Below are 23,700 nucleotides of genomic sequence, written 5' to 3' on the forward strand. Positions count from 1 at the left end.
ACTGTTTTCCTCTGTTAATTCCCCTCATAAAAACAACCAACATATTGTAGCATGGATACTGCTATTAAAGACAATCTGCAATTCAATCTAAAAGACTGGGTGGGACTCTATTGGTCATGTGATGATTCCCACCAGGTCATCTAGAGGGATCCGCAAATTACTTTAATTGTTCTAAAGATGCCATCCGTGATTTGTGCCCACTGGTTTTAAAAGTGCTCCTGTCGAGACAAAATGGGTCCCTGAAAATGGTGTACTATGTCAGGTATTTGCTGATTTGTGCCCCACGTGATCCAAACCACTTGCTTTCAAACTTGAAATGTCATGACTGAGGTATGATACTAATTATATTGATAGAGTACTGAAATAGAAAAAGCATATTACACATCCAGCCCAAAATAATTTTTTGTCAATTTTAAAAGTCCCAGAATGCATGTTAAAAATTGGGGTGTGGTAAATGGCCTCTATGCTGTGGCTAAGAGCTGTGTTATATTTGCTTAAATATACGTAGGTATGCCGTTTATCTAGACCTTTTTGATATTTTTTACGTTATGCTGGAGCTCCAGTCCATCCAAACTAGTCCCCCACCCCAACTCCAGGTTGAGTTTACTCAGCCATCTAGTTCTGTGCTGACTAATTATATAAATGACTAATCACAGCTGAACAACACCAGTAGTCTAAAACGCTAAGGCGATATTAAACTTCACCCTCAATGACACAACAGTGTATATATATTCCACAACTGAACACACATCTTGAAAGTGTATACATAAAGTTGCCTGTGTTATGTATGAAATGCCAAGCTGTGTTTTCCCAGCCACTGCCCGGGGGGAGCTCATTACCCACACACCACACAGGGTTGTGATGCATGCCTGCCCATATTCTGTCCTAATTAATTCCAGTCCTTTTTTGTGTTTTTTTCTCACCTCCATTAATCTGTGTATTTAATTAAGGCCTTACTCGCTTTTATGGCACACAGAGACAGACACCATTGAAACCATTTTGTTGGAGCTGTACGTGGTTTGGCGGTTGCTTTCGACATCAGACATATCGAGTGATGGTAATGCTTGGCAAAGCAGAAAGTTAGATAAGCAAACTTGCTGCTGGAGGTGTTCCAGTCTCAAACTTAAATATCCCCCCTCCTCCTGTTATGTCCTCATGTCTATCTCTTCCACCTCCTCTCTTTCAGGGGAGTCTACTTCTGGTGGATTTCAACCTTCCTTTAACTCAACTCCATCTGTATCAGCCAGTTGGCTGTTAGGGAGACAAACAAAGAGAATCCAGGATGAGTACCTATGTGCCACTACATCTTGTTTGTTCCAGGCTATGTTGTATTCTATTGGATGTTGTTGGGTGGTCTGCACAAACAGAATGCTGATTAAAAACCAAACATAGCAACCTGTCACTCAGATTAGACATTTCTTGTAATTTTTAACCCCCATAACAAAATTTGTGTGCTTGGAAAATGAAATTCAAGAAAACAAACAAATCCGACACAAAGACAAATTAGAGCTACTGCTGTAAGAATCCAATAATTCACCAATCAGCATAATGAATAATGTGTATAAATATTTACATTTTATTTATATTCTTCTCCATAGAAGTATGCAGTCACGAAACAGATGCCCGATGCAGCACAGTGCTCATCGCTGAACACAACACATATGAGGACACAACACTTCTGGAATATTTAACAATCTTCAACACCACAAAATTTGTTGAATGAGGCCATCTATGTATACGTAAAGCAATATTAACTGCTGATAACCTTTGGTACAAAATATTAAAAGAAACATTATAAAAAACAACAGCAGGGCAGAGATTTCTTTTAAAAGGAAGGTGAAAAAGTTGACGGAAGAAGCTGAAAGACCTGAAATGAAATAACATAATTAAATCAGATATGCACAGTTATAAACTTCATCCTTAAAAATGTCCTAACAAAGGAGATAAAATAAAACAGAACACTGATGGAGGAAACCCTGAACAATAAGTGTTGGCTTTGATCTTAGAAATTCCAAGATTTATAAATAAACATTATATATAGCTTGTTTGACACACGTGACAAGAACAAAGAACAAGGTTTCTTCTTTTGACGTTCGATTGACTCCAAAATTCTGAACAAAAGGTGTCAAAATGTCTTTAAAAAGGCTGTGCCAAGTTTAGAGTAAAAAAAAATACATACTATTTCAGACAACCACGATTTAAATTGTATTTGTAAATACAGAGTATGTGGCATTGTGTAGTTTGGCTGAGGGCCATACGTGGTGGGGAATTAGGGGCACTGTCTAGTGGCCTAGTCCTCCTGGGGGTTATGGGCTGAAGGCAGTTCCGGAGGAAGCCGGACTCAGTGGGACCAGACAGACGACCAGCTTTTGTGCAAAATCTCCAACACCAACAGGGAATACGTTGAAAAAGGGAGAAGCGAAAACAATAACGTTTGTCATTGCCTCTGGTGGGTCATCCACACGTCACATCGGTGGCCATTCGATAACTAACTGGGTCTCAGGAATATTTTTCAACACAGCCACATCTGAAGGGAAACAGTCTGATGCCGTGTCCGAAGCTACGTAGCTAGATAACTAGCTACATTATATACATTTGGCCAGAAATGAAGGTGTACTAAACTAAGTAGTCGGGTCCCTGAACGTGGACTGTGTCTTTAAATCCTCAATACCAGTAGGGCAAAGGCTGGCTAACAAATATCAAGCAATTACATAGCTAACGAGCTAGCTTTTATACGTGGCAAACCACAATCAATACAAATCCAATATATACCACACTCATCAAACCTGGGTCAGAACTCGACTGCTTGCTAGTTAGTACATTTTTGCACATCATGCAAGTAAACAAAATAATTTGTATATGAACCACATTACTTTTGCCTTTCAATATATGGAACAAACTTACTAATTAAAAAACCTAGAACTTTAATTAACTATCAAAGAACACTGTGCACAAGTCACTTTAGTCTTCGTCAAAATAAAGTTGGTCTGTGTAATTCGGTTCCATCTCAAAATACATAATAGTTTTGCAGCCTCTCCCTGTGCAAATTATCCCTATTGTCAAGGTCAGTTGTGGGGTTAGGATGATGATGTATGTAGAAAGTACCACAAGAGGTGGAGTCTTTAGGTACATAACTATAATATAAAGTGGCTTCCTCCTCTTCTTTCCTTCATCTACACTAAAGAGAAATGCTGCTTTTCAGTTAGTGAAGATGAAAGGGGAGTAGACGGATTGCACCAGATGAGTGATGATGATGGCCAGATCTAGATGGCACAGTCGTCCTGAGAGCCAGGGCTGAAGGCGGAGCTCCGGAGTGTATCCAGGCAGTTGACGAGGATGAGGGTGCCTGTCAGGTGTTTCCAACGCTTGGTGATGGGGCTCTTCATCTTGTCCAGGCCCATGTGCAGCTCCTGGATCACGTCCCGGTAGCTGTCCCCAATCTGTGCCGCCCATGTCAGCAGGAAGTCGTAGGCTGGCTTCCACATGGCCTACACAGGGAGAAAGGAAGAAAGAGGTGATGATCGAAGGGACAACACTGAACTGACAACAGATAACAGACGACTTCTGATGTTCCTATGGTCATGATTATGTCTTCGGCTTACATATTACACACAGCCAGATATGAAGGCTGGGACAATGCAGGGGGGCATTTGACAGGAACATATACAGTGGGGAGAACAAGTGTATTTGATACACTGCCAATATTGTAGGTATTCCCACTTACAAAGCATGTAGAGTGTATTGCATAAAATGCAAATTCATTACTTAAAAATCAAACAATGTGATTTTCTTGATTTTTGTTGAAGAGTACCTATGATAAAAATTACAGACTTCTACATGCTTTGTAAGTGGGAAAACCTGCAAAATCGGCAGAGTATCAAATACTTGTTCTCCCCACTGTACATGGCTTCCAACAACACTGGGTCATTGGAAGCCATCTGACACAGAAGACAGAAGCAGCCAGATGAATTCTGAAGTGTATAGGGATGTATTGTCTGCTCAGAATCAGCCAAATTCAGCGAAGTTGATTCACTTTACAGATGGACAATGACCCAAAACAAAGTCATCCAGGATGTTTTAAGGCAAAGAAGTGGAATATTCTGCAATGGCCGGGTCAGTCACCTGATCTCAACTCGATCGAGCATGTATCTCACTTGCTGAAGATGAATCTTATGGCAGAAAGACCCATGAACAAACAACAACTGAAGACAGTTGCAGTAAAGGCCTGGCAAAGCATCACAAAGTAGGAAACCCAGCGTTTGGTGATGTCCATGCGTTCCAGACTTCAAGCAGTCATTGCTTGCAAAGGATTCTTGGCAAAGTATGAAAAATGTACATTTTATTTATGATCGTGTTAATTTGTCCAATTTAATTTGAGCCCCTGAAATAAGGGGACTGTGTATGAAAATGGTTGCAATTCCTGAACGTTTCATACAATATGTTTGTTCAACTCTTTGAAATAAAGATGAAAGTCTGCACTTCAATTGCATCTCAGTTGTGTCCAAATATTTCCAGACCTAACTGTATGTCTTGTGATCCGTATATGGCCTGATGGTTTTAGATTAATATGTGAATGGCAGACAAAGAACCATGACCATAACTTAGGGCTGTTATATGGCAAATATATGATATTTCTTTCTTATATAATTTGATATTGATCAGAATATAAATTAGGTTGAGGAAAAATGTGTGCTTCCCAGAATGTGGCTAACTTGTGCACTCACTGGAGAACAATCCAACTGTATAATGCCCTGCAATGTTGTCAGGCACAGACAAGCATCTACCTGAAAACGCTGCCATCTTTTATTAAATTGCATCACACACATTTAAACTCACAAAGTAAACACAAATGGGAGATGGCTGGGTTATAAGATTAACGCAGTCAGCATTTTTTTTTAGAGACTAATTAGGGATCCAGTAATGATAATTATTTTGGGAACTCTAACTCATCTCTAAATGCTTAACCCTCTATTTAAGCAATAAGTCACAAAAGGCAGTACCGTATAATGAATACAGTCACATGTAAATGGTATTGTTCAGCCCGTAGGGCCAGTCAACCCATTTCCTGTGGCTTTATTCACAATACAGCACTGACTTTTGTGCCTTATTGCTTTTTAAAAACCTTCCCAAAATATGAAAATAACTGTGATTTTTGAAGTTGCACACATTCACTTGTGGTTGCCTGTAGCCAGGATACATATTTGGGACTGTCATGTACCTTAAAGTATGATTTCACCACGCATCATATTAAAATCAATGGTTTCTGGGAGAAACAACCGCAACAATTACAGTGAACAAAATTGTACATCTTCATTTGAAATGCAGAACAGTTCCACATGAATCAATTCTGATTATTTAATTCCTCCATCATGCCATGCTGTTGTACAACTGCATGGCATGGTGGGAGGAATTAAATAATCCAATCTGAGACTCTTGTTCACCCTTGGTTATTTTGAAATCTATGCATACAAGGTGACACAGAGATTGGATTGAACTGCTTTTGTACACGTGTAAACTAGTGTAGTATACCGCATGACATTAGGTGCAAATTATTTTGCACACTGTTACAGAGCAAATGAGGCAATAGCAGCAATGTGTTTCCCCATTTAAACGATAAGGGATTGTGTTCTATTTTCCTTGACTGACTTGATCGGTTCAGGCCGACTCATCTTATGTGAATAATGTTTTTAGTGGCCATGTGCCTGAATGTGAATGCAGTGGCATAGACTTATACCTGCTCTCTGATAGGCTATTCAGGTGTCGTTTTGCATTTGCTATTTCAAGCAAACTACATAATGTTCAACGTTTTGGGTAAATTGACAAATATATACAAAACCATGACAAAGGTGTATTAACAATTCACAATATCTGTACCGTAGCAGGATGTATAGTGGGGAGAACAAGTATTTGATACTCTGCCGATTTTGCAGGTTTTCCCACTTACAAAGCATGAAGAAGTCTGTAATTTTTATAATAGGTACTCTTCAACTGTGAGTGACGGAATCTAAAACAAAAATCAAGAAAATCCCATTTTTAAGTAATTAATTTGCATGTTATTGCATGCCATGTTGCGAAGTGATTATTAATGTTGTCTTTCATGGATGTCCAGGCCTTTTTGTGGTTCAGAGCTTATCAGTGTGTTCAGTGTGTTTCTCAGGACGTACTAAACTGTTGATTTGGCCACTCCTAATGTTCCTGCTATCTCTCTTATTATAAAACATTTTAGCAGCCTAAGGATGGCCTGTTTCACTTGCATTGAGAGCTCCTTTGACCACATGTTGTGGGTTCACAGCAACAGCTTCCAAATGCTAATGCCAGACCTAGAATCAACTCCTGACATTACCTGCTTAATTTCCACATATCCTACACCTGTCCATGAAACAGCTTTTGAGTAAATTTTCCAATGACTTTTGGTCCCTTGTAAAAGAGGGGGCTACATATTAAAGAGCTGTAATTCATAAACCCTTCCTCCAATTTGGATGTGAATACCTTGAAATTAAAGCTGAAAGACTTTAAGCCTATATTCATTATTTAACTGAAACCTGAATATATTTTGGTAAACAGCCAAAATAAAATATTTTTATATACATGCAACTACCAATAGGGCATAAGAGGTATTTTGTATCAGACCAGATCTGTCTCACCTCGTTGTCCACTACTCCGTTTTTGTCTCGGTGTGGTGCCTCATATGCCTCCATCTGCAGACGGGATACCTTGGCCAGCCTCTCAGCCAGCTCCCTCCATCTCCCAGCGACCTCCACTGCCGTGGTCAGCAGGACAAAGTCCATCACCAGCCTGGCCACCAGGCCCTGGCAGTCCATCTTCAGCAAAGCCTGAGAGGAAGGTTGAGAGTGTGATTGGTCAGGGCAAAATTACATACTACACACATTGGACTGAACAAAAACAGAAAAATTTAAATAAAGAGATTTGTTAGAGAAGGATTTAGACAAAACCTGCCACACAAGAACATGATGATAACTTTGTGACTTTATACTTTACATGTGTATGATAGAAATCACACAAAACAATATAGTCCTCTAGGCTAAAGAATAGGCATTAGCTACACCACAGACCAAGCCTAGAAGGCAATCTCAGGTTACATCTTACAAAATAAACAACAAGCCAAAGACAACGTTATACTTCCCTAACATCCTCTTCTCCATTATCTCAGGTTGGTATAATTTTCAGATGATTCTTGAGGGCCAAATGGGAACTCAACCTTTTAGCTTGACTTCATCAGAAGTGCTACAGCACTCAAAGCTGTACATGCTTCAACCTCAGGCTTCAGCTAGCTAGCCCAGCTTTGCTGCTTGGCTAGGAGGAAAGCGGTTCCTGTTTGATAAACTCAGCGATAGGCAGGGGAGCAGAGCAGGGGACTACGTGCCAGTATGGAGCACAGCTTAAAACAGAGACATTAGACTACTGTGGCAAACGGTTCTGTATTATGTATCTAATCTGTTTGGAGTATTGCCCAGATAAACCCTTCACCCTTTAACCTTATTTGTTTTGTTAGTGGTGGTGAAACAACTAAGCCTGTGCTTATGGAAACTGAAAACTCTTTGGAATATGTTTTCACACAGCACAGCCTCAGGCAAAGGAAATCTCAGGGCAGGACTAAAGTGCAGCACAAGTTCATTTGCAAAGTAAAATGCCAATGAATAAGCACATGCAAATCACCTAAGAGCCATACCTTACAACGACTGAGCCGTTCTTTAACTAAGAGACACAGAGCAAGGGAGAATAAATGGAACTTCAAAGTACTGCCAACTAAAGCTCTGATTTGGGTTTTAGTTCTATGGGCAGGAATGCATGGAATGACAGGAAAGGGGCAGGGTGGGGGGGTCAGGAGGTGGATGCGGGGGAGACAGAAAAGGAATGCTGTCGGTGGCAAGGGGAATACAGCCAGGCCCTCTCTCTCACGCAGTAGAGAGACGGGTTACAGAGAAGAGGATGAGATTAAGGAAGAGATCCAGGCTCTCAGCTTGCTACCATTTAGCCCATAATGCAGTGTTTCAACCAAGATCAGAGTCAAATAGCAAAGTAGGTTGCCACTTCTGCCCATCCTTCCTAGATTGCATTCACATTTAAGGAACTAAGCAGACTATGTATTCAGACCAACTAAAAAGGACATGTAATGTAGGATTCTGTTCCAAATGGGTGTATTTCTAAGTGCATTTTTGGATGTTGTCGAGGGGAAGAGTCCTATAGGAGAGATAAGGAATGAGACCAGCACCTGCTTCCTCTCTTGAACAACAGCAACAGGAAATCCCTGCTGGAATCAAGAAGAGCATTTCCTAAGTTACCTCTAACTAGTTCCTGACACAGCCAGGAATCGTGCCGTCTCACAGAAACACAACAATGCCCCACATACAGAACCAGTAAAGTTGACTTTGCACACAAAGCGGTACTTTCAGTGTTGACCTACAGTATGATACAGTTTTCTTGCAATCACAAACCTAAAGTCTTGAGGAATTAGACAAAAGACCCTTGTGACCACAAACCTATACTGTTTCATTAAGGAACCTTTCAGGAACAATACAAGAACTCATGTTAGTGACCAAATTTTTTATTTGAGAGTTTAACTCCTCCCATATAATTTTTAACATACCTTTATATTAAAAACATCTCTGCCTGTGTTAGAACAGACAGATGAATGAAGCACTGACACAGCCAATAAGTCCATTCCATTATTATCTGTTCCCCTGCGCCTTTATGTTCTTCTCACACTGCTAACACTGCAAGCTCCAGTCTAATTGCAGGGTAATCTGTGCCTAAAACCTCCCTTTCACTGTTACTTGGTGCTGACCTGAGATGGCTGCCGATGAGAATTTCAAGAGAATATGAGGACAACGGAAATCCAGAAATGACAATTTACAATTTACTAAGGGTATGACCATTGTTGGGGGGCATGTTTGCTTTGATGAATGTGGGAGAGTTAATGATCCCAAAATATAATAGCAGCCGAATTAAACACTGACCACACGAGATGCTGTGTTAATAATGTTATATGCTCTTCACAAGTCATATATTGTGATTTGATTAACTTAAGTTAGAGATCAAAAAAGATCATGAATAATCTTGTTAATAAATTTTTTGGGGGGGTTAGATTTCAACTCTTTCTGCAGCAGTACCCGTGCACCTGAGGCAGCGGATTAGATTGCTGGACCACCCTAGACAACATTTCTGTACTTCACTGGGAGAAATCTAGTTAGTTAGCCCCCAGTACAAAGCATCCTTCAGGCAGGCTGCCTGTTGATAGCTCTTACAACGTCACAGTAAAGCAAGCGGTGTTGCCTTCCCTTGCAGTGACGCTAATGGAAATGCTAGAAAGCAATTCTCAGCAGGCATGTATAGTAGCCTGCTAGCTACTTCTTCTATTGCATTATGATGGTCCTCAACCAACATGCACTTGCCACCTACTAGAGGAGCACAGTGCATTTAGTACATGACTCAGTGCCATCACATTGTGCTTCTGTTAAAATAAACAATTTTCTGGGCTAGTCCCATAATAACTGTTTGATAATGGAGAATGGTCCCAATCCATGCTGCTGTGCCATTTACACAGCTTCAAGCCAAAGACCAACCCACAATTGAATTTGAAGTTCTGCAACATCACAGAATATTTTTTTTGGTTGTACATTTTATAAATACACAGTACAAATGGCATACCGAATTTTAAACTGAAAAAGCTGAGGGAATCAATAATATAACTGACCTAAAGCCCATTCAATTCGAATTGAGTAATGTTAGCGTGTTTGCTAGTAGCAACAGTGAGTATCCAATAGTTGATACTTTGATACATTTACATTTAAAAAATACATACCTGTAATTATGTTTGTCATATACAAACATTTTCTGAAATAGTCCCATAATTCCTAATATTTATATGGATTTATTAAATACAACAGCCAACTTTTTCCTCAAGAGAATTTCAGCCCCATCCCGAAGATCTTACTGTCCATTGTGACATTACTGTCATGAAAATTTTAAGTAAGCTTAAAACTGCATAAGGGTACTTACTGAAACCTACAGAGGTTGAATGGAGAGAAGGCCAAAGAGAGAAGCTTATCTTTAATTTTGAAAGTTACAGAGTAGGTAATTTGACACCAATCCAGTAAGACTGATGTCACAGGACACATGTGGGGAGTTGGACACACATGCAGGCCCACACACACACACACACACACACACACACACACACACATTGCCTCTGTTGTTGGGGTCTGAGGACATCTGGTTGACAAATGATAATTTTCATAACCACCTACTCAGTAATTGGGAATAAAAGTCTGTGCTGACCAGAAAGTAACATATTGAAAACCCATGATAATAAAGATTTTTGGGTCATGATTTTGTTCGCAAATCAAAGTGTATAAATCACAAATTGCACTTTTAAATCTCATGCCCTTAGCATTTCAACTTCCATTCTTTGTTATTTCTCATGCAGTCTTGAAAATCCAGACAATCTTTATCCAGCAGCTACACTTTATTTTTGTAGTTGGAAAACATGATTCAGTTGCAATATAAACTTAACAATATAATTTATGCTACTTTGAAGGAAAAATATTAGTTTTGGTTCTATGCCCTTGTCTTCAGCAATGTTTATGAAAAAAAGCATGTTCATTGGAAAAGCAATCTAAAAATGGAACAGATCTAAAAATGGCACTTCCATGTTTAAGAAATGTATTTCAGCATAACGATCACATCATTGTCAAATCAACAACCATTTTAGTTAAATAACACTTCATAGAAAACAACTTGTTGTGAAAAGCAGAGGTATCTTCATCCAAGATTTTTTCCCCCATCACTTTTACAACAGCCATGGATGTAAAAAAAACAAAAAAAACGGTAAAGCCTTGATAAGAGTGTCAAGATGATTGTATATAAAGTGGGATAGAGGCACAGAGGCACAAAACCATTGCCTCTGTAAAATGCAAATAAAACACTTGAATATGGTCTGCATTCTTTACGTAAAATAACTTCTTCATAGCTATTACCAGGATACAGGGGTAAAACAACAAGTAAATATATTTTTTTAAAGCAATGCCATATGACTGAGCACTTAAAATGTTCAATTAAACATTAAAATCACACACATATTTATTTTAATATGTATGGCAGGTGGAGGAGAAGGGTGGTCATCTCTGCTTTATCTGTCTTTTTCCACAGTGTAAAACTCCATTGTATTATAGTCATTAGAAGCCTTCCAGCAGCTAAATACCCCGCACCCTACTGCTGGCTTGTCTCTGAAGCTAAGCAGGGGAATTCCTGGTTGGTTCCTGGTGGGACAGCTGAAGCTAAGCAGGGTCAGTTCCTGGTAGGAGGGGCAGATGCGGCTGGAAATGGTGTTGGAGGGCCAGTAGGGGAAATAGGAAATTAAACATGTGTCCTAACTCTGGTCACTAACGATTCCATGACACTTCCTAAGTGCTTCCAATCTGGCCCTAATACCATCATGGCCACCAACTCATCCATAGCATCCAATTCATTATGAGTACAACAATTGTAAACAACTGAATCTAACCTGAATTTAAATTATTCAAGGGAAAAAATTTATTGTCAAGAAATATTGCTTGTATTCAAAAACATCCGTGTCAGAATCAGTGGTACCCCTACAACTTATTATGAACAAAATCAAATTGATATATGTAAAATGCTTACGATTTTACATTTTAAAATTCATCTGAGTCTTTGTGAACTGTTAAGTGGTCATCCATGTCATCCTGTTCAAGTGGAGTATAAATATAAGGTGACGTGCTGGCTAAAGTCCCTTAGTCATCCAACTACATGGAAAAGGCCAGAGAATAATAAATGAAATGAGACAAAAGCAAAGCATCACCACAGGAATGACATGCATGTATCTATTTTGGAAAATGTGATTGCATTCAGTAGAAAATATCAGCCATGCTGTTATGTTAAATACCAACATATCCCAATGCCATTTTGCCTTAATGACTTGCGGTTACGTTCAGTGTCAACATATGAGAAGTGCTGTTCATTGTCGGGACCAATCCACTAGGGCTAGTTATGAATGTATTCATAGTTAGTTAGAGTGGCTGATTGCTAGGGCGTTCTGGTTTTAGTCCGATGATTGTAAGTTTGATTCCATTGAGAAGCAACATTTTTTAGCTGGGAACACTCTGCAGAGCCGTTTTTCTGTCTTTGCAAGTTTAATTTAAGTGAGAGACAAGACCTTTTTGTTGAAGAATTGTGTCGTTCAGACTGGCGTTTTGCAGTCATTGTAACCTTATGCTTAACCTTCATCCTAACCCTAACCTCAGTACTGTGATGCCTAACCTTCACCCAAAATAAACCTTAATCATTAACCATAACTGTTATTTTTCATTTTAAATCGATTACGTAAAATTTTTGGCAACAAACACCAATGGTGGGTTTGGTGTAAAAACAGTTATGCTCAGGCAGAAAATAACCTAAAATCCGCTGAAGTATGGTAGTGAATCTGTGATGTTGTGGGGTTGTTTAACTTCGAAAATTGCTGGATCTCCCAGCAATCTGAAAGCATAGCTCAAAAATTATTCACAGACCATAGGATTAAGCAATGGCCATCGCAGTCAATTGACCTAAATCACAGTGTAAACCAGTAGGGTGAGCTGAAAATAGAGCCCCCAAGCAGGGACCAAGCGATCTGAAGGATCTGGAGAGATTTTGTATACTAAATGCAGGGGTGTCAATAATTCTGGAGCAACAATATACACTCACCTAAAGGATTTTTAGGAACACCATACTAATACTGTGTTTGACCCCCTTTCGCCTTCAGAACTGCCTTAATTCTACGTGTCATTGATTCAACAAGGTGCTGAAAGCATTCTTTAGAAATGTTGGCCCATATTGATAGGATAGAATCTTGCAGTTGATGGAGATTTGTGGGATGCACATCCAGGGCACAAAGCTCCCGTTCCACCACATCCCAAAGATGCTCTATTGGGTTGAGATCTGGTGGCTGTGGGGGCCATTTCAGTACAGTGAACTCATTGTCATGTTCAAGAAACCAATTTGAAATGATTTGAGCTTTGTGACATGGTGTATTATCCTGCTGGAAGTAGCCATCAGAGGATGGGTACATGGTGGTCATAAAGGGATGGACATGGTCAGAAACAATGCTCAGGTAGGCCGTGGCATTTAAACGATGCCCAATTGGCACTAAGGGGCCTAAAGTGTGCCAAGAAAACATCCCCCACACCATTACACCACCACCACCACCAGCCTGCACAGTGGTAACAAGGCATGATGGATCCATGTTCTCATTCTGTTTACGCCAAATTCTGACTCTACCATCTGAATGTCTCAACAGAAATCGAGACAGTCTTCAACTGTCCAATTTTGGTGAGCTTGTGCAAATTGTAGCCTCTTTTTTCTATTTGTAGTGGAGATGAGTGGTACCCGGTGGGGTCTTCTGCTGTTGTAGCCCATCCGCATCAAGGTTGTGCGTGTTGTGGCTTCACACCCCTAAATGCATTGAAGCAACTGCCATGTGATTGGTTGATTAAATAATTGCATTAATGAGAATTCATTAATAATAATCCTTTAGGTGAGTGTATAGTGTTAATTGATTGTGTATTTTCACAATTTTCACTCAATTAAAGGTCAAATTCATAGTGTAACATCAATCTGGTAAACAAAAATTACATTTTTGTTCATTTGATCAGTTGTTAATTTATCCAAAAACTTTACAGGAAACTGTACATAAGTTGATCTGCTAAATGTCAGCTAAAGCACTACAATGAAAATAAAATGTTGAGAAATTGTATATAAGTACTTGATAGTTAGATAGCTCAAAGTGGTCAATGGCAGGTTGAGAACTGGGTTCATTTGAGGATTATGATGATTTTTATCAATAGCAGTAGGTTATGTCTTGGCCTTATTTTGTGATATTCTTTTATTACTCATGTGTTGTGTATTAACATATTTTCCACCTCACTTCTGTCATCTCACCTGACATCTCCATCTCCATGTAAATTACTTATTTTCATATCTCAGCTACTCACAGTAATGTAGGCCTATTTAAGTTTTAATGCTCTCAATCTACTCAGTTGTACCTTTTCCGTTCAACTTCTATTTTATTCTGTTATGGAAACATATATTCAAATGAATGACTTGGTAGTTAGTAACTTCAACAAAAATATGAGTCTGCTGAGCTGAGATTAAAACTGTGTTCTGTTTATGAGTCTCTGACCTCTGCATGAACCCCTTCCATTCTACCCAGAATGACAGGAGATTGAAACAAACAATCAACATCTCAACTCTCCAAAGAAAGTGAGATATGCTAGAGGAAGGAGAGGGTTGATCAGGAAGTTATGAACAGAAGATGGGTGTAGGGAGGCTGTACAAAATTGAAGTTGTGTACAAAAAGGACAACGCACAGAGCATATTGCTTAAACGATCACCACTTCCCACTTTCATAGTTGTTTTCCAGAAATAGACTGCTATTATTACTCCCGTGTGATATCAGCTGCAGAGATCTCTCATTCTCTGTAAATAATTCAAGACTAAGATAAGGATTGGGCCTCAGGAGGGGTTTGAAAGACTTGTGTGACTGTTATGTTTGAGAATTAAACCACTCTTAGCACAGGATACAATGGGGTGCCAAACTACGCAGTTCAGAGCATATTCCAATTTTATTTTTATCCTATTTGAAGAATGGAAATCGGTGAAATGGTACTTCAGAGTGCATATTAAAAGTGTTCAACAATGCACACTCACTGACCTCCAGTTCATGCCCCAACACCACCAGGCAGCACCGTTGTCTGGTCATAACAGAGGTGAGGTACAGGGGTTATCAGAATTGGACAGGCAAAGGTTGTGTGGAGCGTAGGCGCCTTGTCGTCCATAACTACTTGCTTCTGTTTGGCTTGCTAACAATGAGAGAGGAAACATCTGTGGGCCATGATCCTCCTTGGAGACATGTCCAGGCCCATGTCCATCAGACGCCAAATGACACGCTCATTACACAGACCTCTTATCCTATAACTGGAGTTGATACAAGCAGAGTTTATTGTTAGTGAAGGATTTAGAGGAAAGTCTGACACAATATGACTGAGAAACTCCATCTCACAGCATATTGAGATCTTTCTATTTGGTATTACATAAAATCAGACAGACAAAACACAACATAGTGTGTCTAGTCAATCCTTTATTATTGGCCTGTTGAGCCTGTTCTGCTGTGAATCTCAAAAAAAGTTAGCAGACATAGTCGCTGAGGACAATTTACATTACATTTTTTTGTCTTGATAAATATGTGCGTTCTGCTGAAAAGGTCAAACCAATAGGGTTCTCTCTAGGTGCTTACAATGCTTCTGTGATTATTATTTGTGTATACTATAGTACTGAAATTACCTGGATTTTTTTCACCCTTCTTTTCTGAATGAATTCTGATTGTTTAAATATCAGATGCAATTTTGTAGGAAAAACACAGTGGGCAGCATTTAGATAGGAACTGAACTAAACCTATTTGACATTTACAGGCTTAAGATGAGCCCTTAAGTAGGTATTAAGATGTATTATAAATCCATTCAATAATTCGATACAGAAAACATCTAAGTGGACTAGCCAGCCTAAGTTTAAACATCAACCATTCAATATGCATATTACTAGGCCATTCTCTTGCAGCATTGCTACATATGGCTGCGTACAGGGTAAAGATCAAAATATAATTAAATGATATAATCTTTAAAACTCTAACATAACTTGCACAGAGGTACAGCATTACTGCAACAGCCCCTGCTTGTCCGGTTCTATTTACGTGGAATTCACATCATGTGCGCAAGAACGTAATTGTAAATCTCTAATCAGAAAATAACTCCTTAGTTGCGAAACAAAGTTAATTGCGACCTCGCTAAGATGTCATAATGTGCATGGGGAGACTGCCGAGTTAATTGATATGTTGTTAACTTTTAGTCGAGCCACTCTAGCTACAGAAAAAGACGTTAATGACGTGAATGCCGGATTTCACAGAAAACACCACGGAACTACTGAAACACTGCACATTCCCTTGCTAGTCAATGCGCTTACGTCTGCTGCATGATGAATAAGCTACAAGAACACACTCTTCCAAGGATAAACACTTTGATGGTGAAGTTATTTTAGGCTAACTTACCAGGGAAAACAAAGCAAGACCGAGCTAAGCCTCATCAAGCGCAAGTATAGATAAAAGCAAAGCAGCAGACATTGTTGGAATGCTATGCAAAGTGCCTACAGCTTGGTAGGTATTATTGTCTTCGTACTTGCTGTGTTACCCCTGCCTCTGGTTATTGAGAACATCATTACTTACAAGGGCTAAAATCTGTGTCAAATAAACACATCACCAAAATCCGTGTTCAGAAAACGTTGTACTCCCCTAGATTAAATTTAAGTAGGCTATTGTGTTATCAGGGTTTGATGGGGGAAATAGTAGAAAGATTTGCAAACAAAATAGAATATATCTAAAACTAAGCATCAGCAAAGTTTTTGTCATATTTTCTGTGCCTGAATAATGTGACAGACTGTCTCTTGAAGATGTGTACTGTAGTCAACTGCAGTTTAATCTGTTCAGGCAAATCTGTACCTGACGAACAAATTCACCACTAACACTTTGATTTTGTCAGTGTTACAATGCATTGATTTTGTCAGTGTTACAATGTCATCTGATGTGACAGAACGGGCCTTCCACTCTTTCTTTTCCACTTTAGCTTGCTCTTCGTGTTGGTAATAAATGGCCCATTGCAAATTTGACCTGTTAAGACAAAAAATGTAGTACCATCTACCAATGTGACATTTCATTACATACTTTCGTGAATTTTGTCTATGTATTATTTTGAGTAACATTGGAACTCCTTGCGAAGACTACAGCAAGGGACAGTTAACCAGGAGGAGAATATTGTCTGGTAACATTCCACTTAGTTTATTTTGGGTCAGTTGATTCACCCAACTCTGAAATGTAAAATCCATAGCCATAACTCCAACATTTTGGTGGCAATACTATAACCCTAACACATTGCTGAAAAATCCTCCTCCTTTACAATGACTAAAAATGCACATCTATTCAGTAGTCAAGCACAAATGCTGACATCTTGCTTTCAGAGGCACCATCAATCCTTTTGATTTCATTTACTTAGTTTCTAAAGATAATTTCAGACTGACAACACATGACATGCAAAGGAAACAGGATAGATTGTTTAGTGAAATACTTAATTGCCAAGAGACTTAGAAGATGTTAATTTACCACAGCCACATACTAAGCCTCAGAGTATTGCAATGCAGGTCCACCATATGTATGATAGATAGTGCCCAATTCTTTGTCCATAAAATCTTTCTTCAAAAAACAAGGTTGTACAAACACTTACTATTGCTGTGCATACAAGTAAATATATTATATACATTGGGATTATCTGTCAGAAATGTGTATGTGACAATAACAAGGTTTAGACAGAGTAGTTTCTAAAGAACTGAATGTGTAAAAATATATGTTATGAATTAGATTTAAGGTTAGAGTAATGGATAGGTATTATATTACCAATTTCAGATATTATTTTACTCTTGATTGTGCTTTCATCAGGGATTATATATTCTTCCTGGGTTATTTCTGCATCTTTCGCCAAATAAACAAAAAATGGCATTGTAGCAAAATCATGCCAAGCCATGACCCTCAAACCACTAGGGGAGAGGGGGCCCCAAAAACAACATTTTGCTTAGGGCCCCCAAAAGGCTAGAGCTGGCACTGCTCATACGACTCACATGTTCTCCATGGAATCACATTTTCACTTGTTTTTGCAAAGCCTTAATTTTACCATGTGTGCAGTTATTTAGACTGAGGTATTTGCCAAAAATAAACAGGAGTGAAGTGTAGTGTGAATTTGAATACAGTCAAATATAAGTTTGATATATAACTTTGGTAGTCTTCACTCAGGGTATTTCCATTGTATGTTTGCAACAATGAAACAAAGAATGGGCTGAAAATGTTTTGTTGTAGACATGTCTTTATCCACCATGAACAACTTTATAGAAAGTAATTCATCTCCACACTGAAGTTCACCCATGTCTATAAATGGTTGTAACTGGTGTTTACATCCCAACGTAAATTATAGTGTTTACGTTCCAACTTACATCAGAGACCGTTCTATTATGGCCATGACCTATAACAGGCTTCAACAATGGGAATGTTACAGAAACATTTTTACATTATCAGACCTGGTAGATTGGGTCAAAATTATATTATTTATTGATATTGGACTGTTAGATTGTATGGAATGTTTTTGAATAACAAACATACCAAATATGATTTTTGAGTAGTTAAAGAGAAACAGTGTGTCAAAACAGAAATATGTGTTATCAATGGATACTCTTCCATTTTGTGTGCTTATACCATTTTATTGAAATGTTTTGGATATATATATATATATATCCATCAATCTACAAACCATACCTTACAATGACAAAGTGAAAAGAAAATCTATATTTATTTAAACAATATTTTTCTGTATTTATTACACACAAAATACTGAAATGGATAAAAGCGATTGTAACAGAAATCAGTCACAGCGACAAACACCTGTAACCCCTGCAACTACAGTATATTCCATTGAGTGGTTCTGAAAGATAGTTATTCATTGTCTTGGGCCATAGAGATATTCAATATTAGTAATAGCTATATAACAGCATAAATGCAGTTTATTTTATCATTATTGCTAAATCATTTGTTTAGTAGCTAGCATTGCTTAGTCCATAGTATATTCAGTAGAATGTCTAGATACAGTTAATAAGCATAATGTCCTTATAATAAAATTAGCTGTGCAGTCTGGGGTGAATTTTTAGTTAGTGAAAACAGCACAAATAGTACCTTTGTCCACAGGCGTTTTGTAGCAAGCTTCCCATGGGAAAGGAGTAGAATACTATGCAGACATGGTCCATAACGTTGGAAGTATATATGTACGCAGATGACAAAATGTATGATATCAAGTCAATATCACATCATTTCTGTAATCTTAAGCAATACTGATGGAAACGGTCTTGAGGTCAACAACTATGCACATAATAGTGTGAGAAAGGGAGAAAGACAGGAATCTTTCCAAGCCAGGCTGAAATGAGATGGTTTCTGATCTACTACTGGGTGTGGTGAGGCTACAGATTTAATGAGACATGTCTTGACATGTCTGGATCGTCAATAGAGACAGTGACAACTGAATAATTCAGAAGATAAACAATGATAACTTTGTGGTATTTCTGTTGTGGTTTTTCTTTTCTGTCTCAGTGCTGGTTTAAATTATGCCGAATATTCTGAGACCTATCGAGTAAGAAATCAGACGCTAGATTATTTTGTTCTGTAAACTTGCAGATATCGATAGTTAGAGACTCCACCTTCCGAGGAAGTGTTGACCACATTTTGATAGTGCCCACTCGGAGGCAAGTGTAAAGACAATCCTATCAGAACTGTATCATGTTTATGTTGCAGTGTGTACGCATATTGCTCGATTGTCCTGCGATTTATGGCCACAATCCAGCGAGACGGTGACATGACAGTGTACATTAAAATGCTATGGAAATGATTATGCAAACTAACATAAGTCTATTTGGTGTTTTATTCTCTCTCATGCAATGTAAACAAGACCTCATCAAAGGATTAGCTTCAGCAGAATCAAATAATCATTACTTATTTGTTACAGCGTGACAAATGACAAATATGAAATAGAGGGACAGTCTATACAGTATCCCAAGGGTCTATGGATCCACTGTTAAGTCAGTCTGTGAGTTTGACATGTAATAGAACTGTATTTCTTAACAGCCTCTACAATGGTCACAACACCAAATATGCCTTCCAAAATCAAAACAATGCCAAAGGTCTGGGACTTTGCCATAAACAAATTGTTTGACAGTACTTGATAACTAGTAACTAGAAATGAAGACAGTGTTATCAATCCAGCCATTTATTGGATTTACCAAATGCAGCATAACGCAATGAGATTTATGAGATAGACAGTTGGCTGGACTGTGCCAAATTATTCAGCATTGCCCACAAGTGCATTTTAGATTGGAAAAATGTCCTCAAGAAGATGTATCTGACAATCATAACTAAAATGATAGATCAGTTATCAGTAATCAGTATCAACAAAAATACGTATGGTTTAGAACTTACGGTCATGAGTTCCTTCTGGAAGGACTTCCTCTCCTTGCCCTCTGTATTGTTGCAGTCCTCCTTCAGCTTTTCCAGAACAGAAGCCACCCTCTCAGGCTCGCTGTCCAGCTCTGCACGGCAGAAATGTGTCAGCGGTAGGTTGACATAACCCAGGGCATCGGCGAATAACCTCCAGTTTCCTATGTTCTCCATTAGTATAGTCCTTACAGAGGCATAGATGTATGTGAGGAATTTGCAGGGTTTCAGGATTTGCTCCAGTAAGAGTGTAGTGGTAAGTTCAGCCCCACAAAAATAAATGGGCTTCACTTTTCCCACCACCAGAACATTTTTTGCATGGACAAGGCCTGTCCTACCTTGATAGTACCCAATGTACCATTCCTTAGTCCACAAATGTCCCTTCAGTTTAATTTTCTCCTCGCTCAGAAGAGCAACATAATCCCCCTTTTTGTACTCCAGTAAATATTGGTTTTTAGTCTGACGGATTACTGTTTTGATCAGCTTGCCAAACTTAAGGTTGTGGATTCGCCGGTCGTGGAACACAGGGTACTTCGTAGTTATTGCAAGAGACGACAAGACAATTTTTCCTACTTCTTTCTTCTTCAGGAAGCGCCTCTGCGCAGATGTTCGCGGACCGTTCATGGGTGGGGGTGTTGGTGTTTGAACACAGAACTGAGCAAGAATAAAATCCTGGTCATCCTTTACCTGCACGCGCAATGTGAAATCTGAAACGTCATCAGCAGTACGCGAGGCGATCACATAGACAAGCCGGCTAACCTTTCCCAGTTTGACTTGGAACCCCCTGACAACTCTGGCTTGCTCACTAGCCTTAACCTCATAATTGGCCATATTGGAGTAAACTCCTACCCGAAGGTCCTGGGGTCTGGCCAGGACAAACTGGTGCTTTCCCCAGAGTTGAAGGGCCACTGGCGGGGATGAGTGAGCCTGCTTTCCTACTTCACTCACCAGCAATGTCTTTGGAGCACAGTCATGGCCAAATATAGCCACCACAGTCTTAAAGGATGGGTGGATATGCTTGGGACCATAAACACCCAGGGTGACCTTCTTTACCACGTGGTCCCAAACAGTCATGTCTGGAGTAACAGACTGAGTCTGAGCCACAACAGAAACATACATGCAAGGCTCAAGGTTATCCAGACAGACCTGGACAGTATCCCCATACATGTATGCCATAGGGATTGGCATGTAGGGACCCTCTTTGCAGTCACTCCTCACACACATGACCTCAGTTGTCTGTCTGCTCTCCTTCTTCACTACAACGGACACTTTCATTTCAAGGGTGACAGTGGTTTTGGTCTCCATGTTGCTGAGTTTGATCTCCACAACAGGGCTTACAGTTGTTGTTCGGTCATTGTTAAGCTCCAGTGGCGGGTCAAGCAAGGCCTTAATGGAGATCTGCTGGGTATCTCCACCAGCCACGTGGCCTTCAGGTATGTGAACGCTGATACTAGTGTCTGGAAGCTGGATGGCTCCACCAGAACTGTCTAGACGACACACAATATTGGTTTCCACTGGCTGTGTTTGGCCCCAGCCAGGGTTCTGACCCAAGGAGTCCAGATCATGGCAGGACCTTGCAAGCTTACGATGATTGAGCCATGCTTCCCTGAAGTCCTCTCTGCTCTGAAACTGCTCAGGCACTGGGGCTTTCAGGCCTCCAAAGAAACCTGATGCTGCCAGAGGGGTGTCATTCTGAGCCTGCAGGATGGAAAGTTCTGAGAGACTGTACGATCTCTTGCTCCTGAAGAATGGGTTGTCCCTACGTAATGTCTGTCCCACTCCTAGGCTGGGACTGATGGGGTTCAGGACGCCACTGCCAAAGCCGTTGATGTTAACAGTGCTGCTAGTGGAGTTTGGTGGGACAGAGGGAACTAGGGTGTCAAAATGAAGAAGGTCCACTGACTTACTGTTTTCATTACTGTTCTGATCCATTGAACCCTGAAGGGCTCCATTTAGAAAAGGATTAGTGGAGCTACGGCTAAGGGGCTGGTGATGGGGGACAAAGGGGTTCCCGTTTTGTTTGGTAGTGGGTTTCAATATCACGCCAGTCCAATCCCCAAGGAGATCCAGCTCCTTGGCTCCCTCTTCAACAGAGCAGTCTCCTAGGCTGTCGATCATGCCGCTGTCACTGAACGAGGAGTCCCGGTAGTTGATGGGCTGGACATATGCTGCGGGGATGTAACCCATCTCAGTGTTGTTGTGGGCGTACCACCACTCTCCACCTGATGTGTCCAGCACAAAGAGATGTTCTCCTTTGGTGAACTTGAGGGTGGTGAAGCTGGATGGACAGTAATCCTTAATGGCAACAACTTCCCTGGCAGTTCCAAAGGAGGAAGTGGTGTCCAGTCGTAAGGCACTAGGAGAAAGCACTGCAAAAAAAAAAAGGAACACAACAAGATTAACTAATTAATAAACAAATTAAAGGTTTGTCATAGTCATGTGATGGCCACATTTACACAATCAAAAGTATTTTACACATTTATAATCAACTTCATTAATGTACCTTTGACATCAGTAAGGCAGCTGGATTCAGACACTCCATCACTGAGATCAATAAGTGTCCCCTCTGATTTGCATCGCGGCAATGAAATGTTGTTGTTGTTGGTGGCTCTTATTCGATGGGCAGCCATTTTTGTTTGTTCCCTGCAAACCCAACCTATTTGCTCAGGCTGATCTCTTGGGTTCACTTACAGCAAGTAAGTCGTCAACAGCCTTCCATGGTGTCTGTAGGGGGAAAAAACTGGATTAACTAATGCAATTTCTGTCTAATTAGCTTTTAGCGACACTTGACAATCTCATTAAATAGGCCTGATGCCTTCTGATTAGAAAACTAAATTAGACTTGCAACCTGCTCGGTAATATAATTAAGAAGAACAAAAAATAAATTGCTAGTTGGTGAGAGAATGTTAATATCCCTGAGAAATTAGTTCCACATCCCAGAAGGCAATTGAAAGTCCTACAGTGTGTGTGTGTGTGCGTGCGTGTGTGTGTGTGTGCATGCGTGCGTACACATGGTTGCGGTAAGGGATATGTCTGATCATATAATTCATGCAAACACAAAGGTGGATGGAGAGGACGTTCAAAGTGGATTTCCAAGGTAAGCAATATAATTTCCAATCAAAATTTGGTTTAAAACAATTACATGTATTTGAGTAAATAACTTATACAATTATAATAATATAAGGACGATGATATAATATTGATGATGGGACTGGTGAAATGTTATCACGCAAGACGAGCTATGGATGCAAGGATAGCAAATAGAAAAGGAGAGGTAGCCAATTCAGACAATTCCACACCAAAGTCAGGGGATTGATTCAGGAACCTTGTCAACACAGCCAGCCATATACTTACATGCAGCAGAAGACAAATCACCACTTGCTTTACCAGGTACAATGGCTAGATTTTTAAACACCTTAAAGAAACAGTTGACACAATGCTACCTGTTTACAGACAGAATAAGCCATATCTTTCTTGATGCAAGACAGCACGTCTCAAACAGGGAGCCATCCACACTAGCAAAAACAATTGTTGTACTGACTGGTTTCATGGTACAACCA

At 39.7% G+C, this 23,700-nt stretch overlaps 1 protein-coding gene across 1 annotated transcript in view; it reads right to left on the reverse strand.

Moving 5' to 3' along the window:
• Positions 1–1,549: 1,549 nt before the first annotated feature.
• Positions 1,550–23,700, reverse strand: part of sh3bp4 (SH3-domain binding protein 4) — a 35,627-nt gene continuing 13,476 nt past the window's right edge. The window contains exons 2-5 of the mRNA XM_010879957.4: positions 22,644–22,864; positions 20,126–22,509; positions 6,645–6,833; positions 1,550–3,488 (exon numbers count right to left, since the gene is read on the reverse strand). Of these exons, the coding sequence (XP_010878259.1) occupies positions 3,264–3,488; positions 6,645–6,833; positions 20,126–22,509; positions 22,644–22,770 (2,925 nt within the window). The 5' untranslated portion in view covers positions 22,771–22,864 and the 3' untranslated portion in view covers positions 1,550–3,263. The remainder of the gene's footprint in view (positions 3,489–6,644; positions 6,834–20,125; positions 22,510–22,643; positions 22,865–23,700) is intronic.

The sequence above is a fragment of the Esox lucius genome, chromosome 16, assembly GCF_011004845.1.
Source record: "Esox lucius isolate fEsoLuc1 chromosome 16, fEsoLuc1.pri, whole genome shotgun sequence".
Lineage (NCBI taxonomy): Eukaryota > Metazoa > Chordata > Actinopteri > Esociformes > Esocidae > Esox > Esox lucius.